The sequence below is a fragment of the Mobula hypostoma genome, chromosome 6, assembly GCF_963921235.1.
Source record: "Mobula hypostoma chromosome 6, sMobHyp1.1, whole genome shotgun sequence".
Lineage (NCBI taxonomy): Eukaryota > Metazoa > Chordata > Chondrichthyes > Myliobatiformes > Myliobatidae > Mobula > Mobula hypostoma.
In genome coordinates this window covers 175,278,500-175,291,506 of record NC_086102.1, presented here as the reverse complement: position 1 = coordinate 175,291,506, position 13,007 = coordinate 175,278,500, and the positions used below count along the sequence as shown (strand labels likewise).

The 13,007-nt window shown below is 39.1% G+C and overlaps 2 protein-coding genes across 2 annotated transcripts in view; one reads left to right on the top strand and one right to left on the bottom strand.

The window, feature by feature from the left end:
* Positions 1-11,278, top strand: part of LOC134347733 (coiled-coil domain-containing protein 148-like) — a 118,226-nt gene extending 106,948 nt beyond the window's left edge. The window contains exons 14-16 of the mRNA XM_063050133.1: positions 4,915-5,055; positions 6,328-6,485; positions 10,342-11,278. Of these exons, the coding sequence (XP_062906203.1) occupies positions 4,915-5,055; positions 6,328-6,474 (288 nt within the window). The 3' untranslated portion in view covers positions 6,475-6,485; positions 10,342-11,278. The remainder of the gene's footprint in view (positions 1-4,914; positions 5,056-6,327; positions 6,486-10,341) is intronic.
* The window catches only part of LOC134348796 (uridine phosphorylase 2-like), a 47,458-nt gene continuing 44,779 nt past the window's right edge, over positions 10,329-13,007 (bottom strand). Inside the window, 1 exon segment of the mRNA XM_063052599.1 lies at positions 10,329-10,472. Within this exon segment, the coding sequence (XP_062908669.1) occupies positions 10,330-10,472 (143 nt within the window). The 3' untranslated portion in view covers position 10,329.

The following is a 13,007-nucleotide window of genomic DNA, read 5'->3' as shown; positions in this document are numbered from 1 at the left end:
ACCCAGCAATTTTAACAATCACAATATGGAATTGAGAAGCACATTTCTGTGGCTCTTGTCCTCAGAGTCAGTTAAGAATGCATACAGTTGGCCGCCCTTATTCGCGGGTTCCGCATGCGCGGATTCAATCAACCGTGGATCAGGAAAACCCAAAAGTTCTCTCTCTAGCACTCGTTGTTTGAGCATTTTTTCTTGTCATTATTCCCTAAACAATACAGTATAACAACTATTTACATACAGTTGAAGTCAGAAGTTTACATGCACCTTAGCCAAATACATTTAAACTCAGTTTTTCCACAATTCCTGACATTTAATCCTAAAAAACATTCCCTGACTTAGGTCAGTTAGGATCACTACTTTATTTTAGGAATGTGAAATGTCGGAATAATAGTAGAGAGAATGATTTATTTCAGCTTTTATTCTTTCATCACTTTCCCAGTGGGTCAGAAGTTTACATACACTTTGTTAGTATTTGGTAGCATTGCCTTTAAATTGTTTAACTTGGGTCAAACGTTTTGGGTGGTCTTCCACTAGCTTCTCACAGTAAGTTGCTGGAATTTTGTTCCATTCCTCCAGACAGAACTGGTGTAACTGAGTCAGGTTTGTAGGCCTCCTTGCTTGCACACGCTTTTTCAGTCCTGCCCACAAATTTTCTATCAGATTGAGGTCAGAAAATGATATCAAGTCTGGTTCATCCTTGGGAGCAATTTTCAAACGCCTGAAGGTACCACTTCATTTGTACAAACAATAGTACGCAAGTATAAACACCATGGAACCACACAACCATCATACCACTCAGGAACGAGACACATTCTGTCTCCTAGAAATGAACGTACTTTGGTGCGAAAAGTGCAAATCAATCCCAGAACAACAGCAAAGGACCTTGTGAAGATGCTGGAGGAAACAGATAGGCAAGTATCTATATCCACAGTAAAACAACATATATCGACATAACCAGAAAGGCTGCTCAGCAAGGAAGAAGCCACTGCTCCAAAACCGTCATAAAAAAGCCTGACTACAGTTTGCAAGTGCACATGGGGACAAAGATCTTACTTTTTGGAGAAATGTCCTCTGGTCTGATGAAACAAAAATTGAACTGTTTGGCCATAATGACCATCATTATGTTTGGAGGCAAAAGGGTGAGGCTTGTAAGTTAAAGAACACCATTCCAACCGTGAAGCATGGGGGTGGCAGCATCATGTTGTGGGGGTGCTTTGCTGCAGGAGGGGCTGGTGCACTTCATAAAATAGATGGCATCATGAGGAAGGAAAATTATGTGGATATATTGAAGCAACATCTCAAGACATCAGCCAGGAAGTTAAAGCTCAGTCACAAATGGGTCTTCCAAATGGACAATGACCGTAAGCATACCTCCAAAATTGTGGCAAAATTGCTTAAGGATAACAAAGTCAAAGTATTGGAGTGGTCATCACAAAGCCCTGACCTCAATCCGATAGAATATTTGTGGGCAGAACTGAAAAAGCGTGTGCGAGCAAGGAGGCCTACAAACCTGACTCAGTTACACCAGTTCTGTCTGGAGGAATGGAACAAAATTCCAGCAACTTATTGTGAGAAGCTAGTGGAAGGCTACCCAAAATGTTTGACCCAAGTTAAACAATTTAAAGGCAATGCTACCAAATACTAACAAAGTGTATGTACACTTCTGACCCAATGGGAAAGTGATGAAAGAAATAAAAGCTGAAATAAATCATTCTCTCTATTATTCTGACATTTCACATTCTTAAAATAAAGTAGTGATCTTAACTGACCTAAGACAGGGAATGTTTTTTAGGATTAAATGTCAGGAATTGTGAAAATCTGAGTTTAAATGTATTTGGCTAAAGTGTATGTAAACTTCTGACTTCAACTGTAGCATTTACATTGTATTAGGTATTATAAGTAATCTAGAAACATAGAAAATAGGTGCAGGAGTAGGCCATTCAGCCCTTTGAGCCTGCACCACCATTCAGTATGATCATGGCTGATCATCCAACTCAGAACCCTGTACCTGCCTTCTCTCCATACCCCCGATCCCTTTAGCCACAAGGGCCATATCTAACTCCCTCTTAAATATAGCCAATGAACTGGCCTCAACTGTTTCCTGTGGCAGAGAATTCCACAGATTCACCACTCTCTGTGTGAAGAAGTTTTTCCTAATCTCGGTCCTAAAAGGCTTCCCCTTTATCCTCAAACTGTGACCCCTCGTTCTGGACTTCCCCAACATCGGGAACAATCTTCCTGCATCTAGCCTGTCCAATCCCTTTAGGACTTTATACATTTCAATAAGATCCCCCCTTAATCTTCTAAATTCCAGCGAGTATAAGCCTAGTTGATCCAGTCTTTCATCATATGAAAGTCCTGCCATCCCAGGAATCAATCTGGTGAACCTTCCTTGTACTCCCTCTATGGCCAGGATGTCTTTCCTCAGATTAGGGGACCAAAACTGCACACAATACTCCAGGTGTGGTCTCACCAAAGCCTTGTACAACTGCAGTAGAACCTCCCTGCTCCTGTTGCCTTTTTCACTGCCTGCTGTACCTGCATGCCCACTTTCAATGACTGGTGTATAATGACACCCAGGTCTTGTTGCGCCTCCCCTTTTCCTAATCAGCCACCATTCAGATAATAATCTGTTTTCCTGTTTTTGCCGCCAAAGTGGATAACCTCACATTTATCCACATTAAATTGCATCTGCCGTGAATTTGCCTACTCACCTAATCTATCCAAGTCACCCTGCATCCTCTTAACATCCTCCTCACAGCTAACACTGCCGCCCAGCTTCGTGTCATCCGCAAACTTGGAGATGCTGCATTTAATTCCCTCATCTAAGTCATTAATATATATTGTAAACAACTGGGGTCCCAGCACTGAGCCTTGCGGTACCCCACTAGTCACTGCCTGCCATTCTGAAAAGGTCCCGTTTATTCCCACTGTTTGCTTCCTGTCTGCCAACCAATTCTCTATCCACATCAATACCATACCCCCAAAACCGTGTGCTTTAAGTTTGCACACTAATCTCCTGTGTGGGACCTTGTCAAAAGCCTTTTGAAAATCCAAATATACCACATCCACTGGTTCTCCCCCATCCACTCTACTAGTTACATCCTCAAAAAATTCTATGAGATTCGTCAGATATGATTTTCCTTTCACAAATCCATGCCGACTTTGTCCGATGATTTCACCGCTTTCCAAATGTGCTGTTATCACATCTTTGATAACTGACTCTAGCATTTTCCCCACCACTGACGTTAGGCTAACCGGTCTATAATTCCCCGGTTTCTCTCTCCCTCCTTTTTTAAAAAGTGGGGTTACATTAGCCACCCTCCAATCCTCAGGAACCAGTCCAGAATCTAAAGAGTTTTGAAAAATTATCACTAATGCATCCACTATTTCTTGGGCTACTTCCTTAAGCACTCTGGGACGCAGACCATCTGGCCCTGGGAATTTATCTGCCTTTAATTCCTTCAATTTAGCTAACACCACTTCCCTACTAACATGTATTTCCCTCAGATCCTCCATCTCACTGGATCCTCGGTCCCCTACTATTTCCGGAAGATTATATATGTCCTCCTTAGTGAAGACAGAACCAAAGTAGTTATTCAATTGGTCTGCCATGTCCTTGTTCCCCATGATCAATTTACCTGTTTCTGACTGTAAGGGACCTACATTTGTCTTAACCAATCTTTTTCTTTTCACATACCTATAAAAGCTTTTACAGTCAGTTTTTATGTTCCCTGCCAGTTTTCTCTCATAATCTTTTTCCCCTTTCCTAATTAAGCCCTTTGTCCTCCTCTGCTGAACTCTGAATTTCTCCCAGTCCTCAGGTGAGCCACTTTTTCTGGCTAATTTGTATGTTTCTTCTTTGGAATTGATACTATCCCTAATTTCCCTTGAGAGATCATCTAGAGATGACTTAAAATTTTCGGGAGGATGTGCGTAGTTTATATGCAAATACTACGCCATTTTGTATAATGGACTTCAGCATCTGCATTTTTTGGTATCCCTGGGACCAATCCCCTGTGGATAAGGAGGGCCGACTGTATTATCTTGTGCTTCATGTTTTGGTGTCATATTTAACATTACTTTAGGGACCACTGATGTGGCTCCTGTACACTGACCTCGATCTAATTTGGCAGTATAAACAGGAATTCAACCTCCAACTTAACAAACAATGAAACTGATTGTCTGCTCGGGAGGGCACCTTGAATTAATATTAGGCACCCTAATCAAAGTGGTGTTCACTCACTGGACTAAACGTTTGCCTGTTCCATGGTATATTGAGCCTCCCAACCATTGAGCACATCTACATGAAACATTCTTGTAGAAAAGCAGCATCCATCATCAAAGATCCTCACCACCCAGGCCATGCTCTTTTCTCACTGCTGCCATCAGGTAGAAGATACAAGAGCCTCAGGACTTGCATCATGAGGTTCAAGAACAGTTACTACCCCTCAACCATCAGGCTTTTGAACAAAAAGGGTTAACTATACTTATTTTATTTCTGGTGTTCCCACAAATGATAGTCTCACTTTAAGGACTCTATCTTGTTATTTCATGCTCTTATTATTTTTTGCTATTTGTTTCTATTAGCATTGATCCTACTTAGAATTACTATTCTATAGATTTGCTAAGTATGCCCGCAGGAAAAAGAACCTCAGTATTGCATGTGGTGGCATGTATACACTCTGATAGTAAATTTTACTTTGCACTTTGTACTTTTGTACCTTGTTTTGAATAGATTTATTCTGCTCATATTATATGACTACTTCAGAAACAAATTCAAATATGTAACTCAGTCAATAATATTTACCTTCAAGACAAATTGCAATATTTCCAATAAACTTTAGTATATTTTATATATTGTAAAATAAATACTTTAGACATCTAATTGTGATTCATCTGCTGTTTTCATAGTTTGCTGTTATAGCAGAGGCCGATCCTGTCCGAATGATGAGTAACACAGAAGCATCTAAAGCACGGTTTGGATTCATAGCACAAGAAGAAGTGTTGCCCCAAAAACCACTATATCATTTATCTACATACACTGACAAACAGGTACAATATGATTACATTTCCTTTATTCTATTAGCTGCTTGCTGAAGGTGCCTTTCAGCTCCAGGGCATCCACTAAAATTAAATAACAGGTTTTGTTTTTAAAACCTTTGTCATTTTTTTATGATATCATAGAATTGTTGTGGTACAGAAGGAAGCCATTTACTCCATTCAGTCAGTGCTGCTTTCTGATAGAGAAATTCAGCAAATCCTTTTGCCTGTTCTTCGTCTGGAAATTATTCTCTCTTAAGTGTCCATATCTTTCCCCTTTGAAAGTATCAATTAATTCAATCTCTACAGCCAGATACAAAGGTATGAAAGATAATGCAATGGACTTAAAAGATCAGAGTGAAGCAGTTAGATATCTTCATTTCAAGGAGTAGACGAGTGTGTCACTGTTTTCATTATTCTTAATCCCACAGAATCATTAAACTTTTTCGATATTGAAACTAGAATCAGGGGATCAGATACTTGCTTTTGAATACCCAGCTGACACATCATTCTTGGTGTTGGCTGCAGGCTTCTTCCTCATGCTAATTGAAAGCACAATCTCATTTCAAGCCCTTTTAACTGTCAACATGATACCTTGTAAGTTATTTGTGAAATGGGAGCCAGCCTTGGTTCATTCACCTTTTTCATCATCTCTTTTATAATTAGTAAGACCATGAACAACTAACTACATTAGTAATCTCTGTTTGCGACTCTTAAAAAATCCGATGGAGATATTTGGCCTCACATTCTCTTAAGAACACCTCATGTCTCTATCCATGTAAGTCAGAGGGTTAAAATTCATTCCTATGTTTTGTCATGCATGAAATAGGCTTTGTATGGGTTATATAATCATTGCTGGAAAACTGGAAAGCACATCATTTGGATGCTGTATATATGGCATTTTTATCATTTAGATGAGGAATTGAGAAGTGTATTTAAACATATAATCACAGTATAGATTAATATCACCAAATGTGATGCAGACTTCCAGATTATAACTGTTTAATTAACATATTCAGAGCTTCATCTTCCTATAGTATTCTGCTGTAAGGTGCAGTGAATCTCCTTTTGTGTGAATAAACAGCCATTATTTACTTTTAAGCACCTGGATATGCTGGTTTTAGCACGGGTCAACTCTATTAAAGTGAACTGTGCTCGCACCAACCTATTGGATACTTCCAGGATTTCATCCTATAAATTTACGACTCAAATTAATTTTTTGTTGGTAGTATTCCAATTGTAATAGTTAACCATGAACCAAAAATATCATTTATTTCTGAGCAGATAGTATCTGACCCTCGTATTCGAATTGAACATGCACTGCGAGAAGCAGGACTTCACAATACAGTTTATGCAAGAGAAGTTTTATCAAGTATCCCTCCAGCAAGACCTCCGAGAAGAGATATGGAATCTACTATTTTTAAGGACTGATTTTCCTTAAGGTTTGTCACACTTTCAGCATGACTATTTTACTATACAAAGTAGAATCTAAATTACTCTTTCCTTGTTGTACGTTATTTACAGAGTATGTTGGCCACTTTATCTAAAAGATCATTATTTGAAAACTTAAGTTGTGTAAAATAGATTAGCACTGAAAAAAGTTCTAGTAAGAAACTATTTTAAAAGTAGTCTATGTGATAGGTTATGGAGAGCTGATTGTGATTCAAGAGATTGTGGTTCAAGTTTATTTGTCACGTGTACATGACAAATGCATCATGGGAACGGCCTTCAAGAGTCCTGCAACAGTGAGATAGAATCCGTCCGTGAGTCTGATGGTATGTGCTTTCAGTCTTTTTTATCTTCTGCCTGATGGAAAGATGGAGAAGAGAGGATGTCCAGGGTGGGTGGGGACTTTGATTATGCTTTCTACATTGCAGAGGCACCAAGAATATGTAGACAGAGACCATGGAGGAGAGGCTGGTTTCCGTGACGAGTCCGTGGAGCGTCTACAACTCTCTGCAGTTTCTTGTGGTCTTCACAGAATAGTTGCCATACCAAGCCATGACACATCCAGATAGGATGGTTTCTATGGTGCATCAATAAAAATTGGTCAGGGTGGACAGGTTAGCCTCCTGAGAATGTAGAGGCAGTGGTGAGCATTCTTGGCTGTAGCATCTACATGGTTAAATAGGGGCAGGCCATTAGTGATGTTTTCTTTAAGGAACTTTAAGCTTTCAAACCCCTCGGCCTCAGCACCATTGATATTGGCAGATTCACATGCACTGTCCCCGTTCAAAAGTAAATAACTAGCTCTGTTGTTTTGCTGGCACTGGAGGAAAGGTCATTATCATAGCACCATGTCATCAAGCTCTCTATCTCCTTTCTGTATTCTGATTTATCATTTTTTGAGATACAGCTCACTACAGTGGTATCACCTGCAAACTTGTCGAGGAAGTTAGAGCAGAATCTGAGTTGATTAGTGAGCTGAGGACACCCTGATGTGGTGCGAATGTTGATAATGGTGGAGATGTTGCTGCCTATCCTTACTGATTGTTAACTGTTGGTTAGGATCAAGATAGCAAATGCTTACAAACAGATATCAAATACAATCTTAAGAAAAAAAGTGAAATAGCTATGTGGTATAAAGACTGGAGGCAGCTGTCAATAATATTCTCTGTGGATTGTTGAAATGAGGGGAATCAGCTGATATACTATTGTAGATAGGATTTTTTTTTTATTGAGTAATGTATTCTAGAAGCATACATAAAGAAAACACCAAAGAGATCATAGCGACACACACAAAAAATGCTGGTGAATGCAGCAGGCCAGGCGACGCCTATAGGAAGAGGTACAGTCCTGACGAAGGGTCTCGGCCCGAAACGTCAACTGTACCTCTTCCTATAGATGCTGCCTGGCCTGCTGCATTCACCAGCATTTTTTGTGTGTGTTGTTTGAATTTCCAGCATCTACAGATTTCCTCGTGTGTGCATTTTTAAAGAGATAATTGTAATTTTTCTGTAATAGGTGGATGAACCATTAAAAAAAGGGAAACAATCACCTAGTTGCTGCCAGCTGTTAGAGCATCATAGCTAAGTAAGAATGGGAAAGTGAGCTGGGCACTGATCACTTGGGCATGGAAAATGAAATTTGGGGACAGGATAAGTTAAGGTGTTTTGCTCCCTCTTAACTTACAATTGAGACATACGGCACCAACATTTGCTGTCTAGCCCTGGAGCAGTTCCATCAGCGCATTGGCTGTCCCTCTCTAGTGGGGTGGGCTGAGCCAGGCAGTTTATTCTCCTGAATGATTTACCCACTCTGTGATGACCGACCCCTGACAAGGGTCTGCACACTTCAATCCCTCACCCCCCGTGTGCTTTCCATCTCATCAATGCTGCATCTCTTTCTATCTCCTTTTGTCTTTGTTCCAGATCAGATCAGAGAGAGTTGGAACAAGGGATTAATTGTTATTGATGGTCCAGGTTATAAGATGAGTAGAAGTATATGATGGAAACTGCAACTTTTGCCAATCAACCACCTACTGTGTCCTTATTGATTCTCACTGGCATATGCTGTCTAACACTATCATCCTTAATGGCATGTTTAAACCCACCCCTACCCTGACACCATCCCTGCAACTATACTCAGCTTTACCAATGACCTCTAATTCTCCATTCACATAATTCTGACCTATGCTGTCACCCCTGCACACATTTTTACTGTTGATAACTGTGATTTTAGATGCTGCCAACTTAAATATAAAATAAACTTGAATACTTGAGTAAGACATTGAATTAATCAAGGTACAGTGCAATGTAGAAAAGTGGCGGCAATGATGAAGAGTAAATAGATCTTCTAAGACTGATGGAAAAAGCAGAATTTTTCCTTCTCCCTCATATTCAGATAAGTTATTGCCTTTTTGATTGGCATGTGCTCTAATAACTACTTTCTGTATGTAAGATGAATGACCTCAATGTAAACAGTTTTGAAGACATGACCTCCATTATGTATTAAGACCTGTTATTTATAAGTACAAAGGGATGATTATTTGCTTCAGACTTGGGCAAAGGGCATATTTTTTGACCTTATCCAGAGTGACAATGCATATGACTGAATATTGCATCTTTCTGTACCAAATTTAGTTCTTTTATACAATAACCACTGTGCCTTCTGTGTATGTTTGAATCCCTTTTCAGTAGGATTGAATCTGAAAGGTTTTGAGCAATCTCATTTTTTTTTTAGTTTTCAAATGTTACATGATTTCTGGACAAGAATTTCATAAACATCTTACCGATGTATACTGTATATTGTACATCAAAAAAAGACCACAACTTCGATAGATAGGTGGTGGAGAGTATATTGACTGGCTGCATCATGGCCTGGTATGGAAACACCAATGCCCCTGCAAGGAAAATCCTACAAAAAGTAGTCTATGGACCAGTCCATCACAGGAAAGCCCTCCCTACCACTGAGCGCATCTACTCGGTGTTGCCGCAGGAAAGCGGTGTCCATTATCAAGGACCCCCATCACCCAAGACATGCTCTCTGCTCACTGTTGCCATCAAGAAGACGGTACAGGAGCCTCAGGACTCACACCACCAGGTCCAGAACAGTTATTACCCATCAACCATCAGGCTCTTTAATTAAAGAGTATAACTTCACTCAACTTCACTTGCCCCATCATTGAATGTTTCCACAACCCATGGACTCTCTCTCAAGGAGTCTTCATCTCATGTTTTTGATATTTATTGTTTACTTATTTATTATTATTATTTCTTTCTTTTTATATTTGCACAATTTGTTGTCTTTTGCACACTGGTCGAATGCCCAAGTTGTTGCAGTCTTTCATTGATTCTGTTATGGTTATTATTCTATAGATTTATAGGTGTGCTCGCAAGAAAATATGGAGACATTACTTTGAACTTTGAAGAAAAACATTATTTTAAATTTTGTGTCAATATGCAAAGCATAGTATCAATTTTAAGTGAAATATTTCACTAAAAGCATTTAATCTAATAATGGGGCCAATTTCATGGGATTTATTGCATAAGAAATAAGTTAGTATCAACTAATCAGTTGCATCAAATCAGAACTTTCAGGATATACAGTATTGTATTATACAACAGTTCCTAAAGCTATCAATGTACCATAATAAAATAAATAAGTACAACTGAATTGCATTAACATTAAGAATTGTTTTTGCACATCTCTATTAAGTACTTGAAATCGTAAGCATTGTTGTTAAAATTAATATCCAGCTATTCAGTCTATCTGACAGGCTCATGCAAACCTGGAATTCTATTTTTGTTTACGATTTACTGTACACCTACACTGACATACTTCATTCTATTTTATTAGCCCAAGCTGTTTCTTGATGAACATTGACACTATTTTCTGTGGACGCTTTTGGTACTCCAGTAAAACTTCGTGTGGAGATGTAATCTGGTCACCATCAAGCCAATTTAATAAAGTCACACACACAATAGCAGCTAAAAGAAAAAAATAGTAATTTGCATCTTGCTTTTAAATTGTTGACCTTGTGGCATTTCTAAAAAGTTGAAATAGAACTTATTGATTAAGTTATCAGCTGCTTTCAAGGTTTTGCAACTTTGTAGTGAACTTGAGCCATTTGAGTAAATAGTACTATGGTACACACTAGGTAGCTTGTAATTCAGGACAATGACGGTGATAGAAGCATCCTGTAAGAGTGGCAATGAAGTACTAGGGAATATTGTGAAGAAATGTCTTCTGGAGGAGGGGCTGACTTCGATGCAACAGGCTTCAGCACCACTCTAAGAAGTTGATGTTGATTTTAGCAGCTATCTTTTGGAAAAATGTTCTGGCAGGCAAGGTCTCCGCAATCTGTTATGTGTCACAGTGACCTTCAGAAGAAAGCGGCTTTCCCTCTGCCTGGCCTCTGGTATTTCCACAGCTGTTTTAGTGTTTACAGTAAAATGTATTTTGTTAAAATTCCCGTTTGTTTATCTGCCGATGTGTTATATGTTGTGTGTATAAATATACGAATATTCCTCTGTTTAACCAATTTGTACTGGGAATGTGGCACGAAGGTTAATCTGAGAACACTTTTCAATTGGTCAGCATGAACGTCATGTGCTTTTGGGTAATTCTGCTGTTGATGTAATACAACCGTAAACTTTAGCCAGCAGAAATATTCTGAATGTAAAAAAAAGTGTTCAATAAAAAATCTTTTGAAACTATATGTAAATCTTTAACTTTAGAGCAGCTTGACACATGAATATTTCTTACTTCAGCTTCAGAGGAGCGTGGAAGGTAATAATAATCAAAGTTCTCATCATTTTTAAAATTTTATAATGTTTTGATATAATTTGCATGAAACTAGGGATCCCAGTGATGCTGTAGTATTGAATGAGCCATGCTCCTTGACACTGAAGATGAATCAACTAACTTCAGCTCAATGGGAAACTAGTGGAGGGCAAACACACTTTTATTTAATCTACAAACGTTTGTATATTATTTCTGTTTTTGCACTATTTTTAATCTATTCAATATACATATATGTATACTGATTAATTGATCGAGTGATTTATTTATTTTTTTCTATATTATCATGTATTGCATTGAACTGCTGCTGTCTTGTCTCCCTTTCTCTTCACCATTTACACCTCGGACTTCAACTACTGCACAGAGTCTTGTCATCTTCAGAAGTTTTCGGGTGACTCTGCCATAGCTGGATGCATCAGCAAGGGAGATGAGGTTGAGTACGGGGCTACGGTAGGAAACTTTGTCACATGGTGTGAGCAGAATTATCTGTAGCTTAATGTGAAAAAGACTAAGGAGCTGGTGGTAGACCTGAGGAGAGCTAAGGTACCGATGACCCCTGTTTCCATCCAGGGGGTCAATGTGGACATGGTGGGGGATTACAAATACCTGGGGATACGAATTGACAATAAACTGGGCTGGTCTAAGAACACTAAGGCTGTCTACAAGAAGGGTCAGAGCCGTCTCTATTTCCTGAGGAGACTGAGGCCCTTTAACATCTGCCGGACGATGCTGAGGATGTTCTACGAGTCTGTGGCGGCCAGTGCTATCATGTTTGCTGTTGTGTGCTGGGACAGCAGGCTGAGGGTGTCAGACACCAACAGAATCAACAAACTCATTCGTAAGGCCAGTGATGTTGTGGGGATGGAACTGGACTCTCTCACGGTGGTGTCTGAAAAGAGGATGCTGTCTAAATTGCATGCCATCTTGGTCAATGTCTCCCATCCACTACATAATGTACTGGGTGGGCACAGGAGTACCTTCAGCCAGAGATTCATTCCTCTGAGATGCAGCACAGAGCATCATAGGAAGTCATTCCTGCCTGTGGCCATCAAACTTTACAACTCCTCCCTTGGAGGGTCAGACACCCTGAGCTGATAGGCTGGTCCTGGATTTATTTCATAATTTACTGGCATAATTTACACATTACTATTTAACTATTTATGGTTCTATTACTATTTATTATTTATGGTGCAACTGTAACGAAAACCAATTTCCCCCGAGATCAATAAAGTATGACTATTACTATGACTATGACTAAGTTAAGCAATTTCACGGTACATGCCGGTGATAATAAACCTGATTCTGAATTCAATCAACTTCCTGTCTATAGCACACCCGAGTGCAACTAAAACTCTATCTTCATGGTTACGGCAATAATGGTTTTGAGGCAAAATTTTATGTTCCAGTTGTGTAAGAACCAATCTAATTTGTTATTTTTTTAGTAAACATAAATTTGCTTTGAAGGTTAGTATGCATTAAGGTTTCTTTTTCCCCCTCTTCTCCAAGGATAAGTTTCATATTTTTTTCTAGTCTTTCCAATCAAATTTCTCTTTTGATTTAAATCTTGTTTTCCAAAGATTGATGCGCACAAGAAAATAAAGTATACAGACAAGCTTATTTCTGTAAGCTACATGTGAAATTTTAGATGAAACAATCATTTTGTACCTTAAATTTGAATAATAAGATACCTCAATTTAATTGGTTATTGGCGTGGGGTTGAG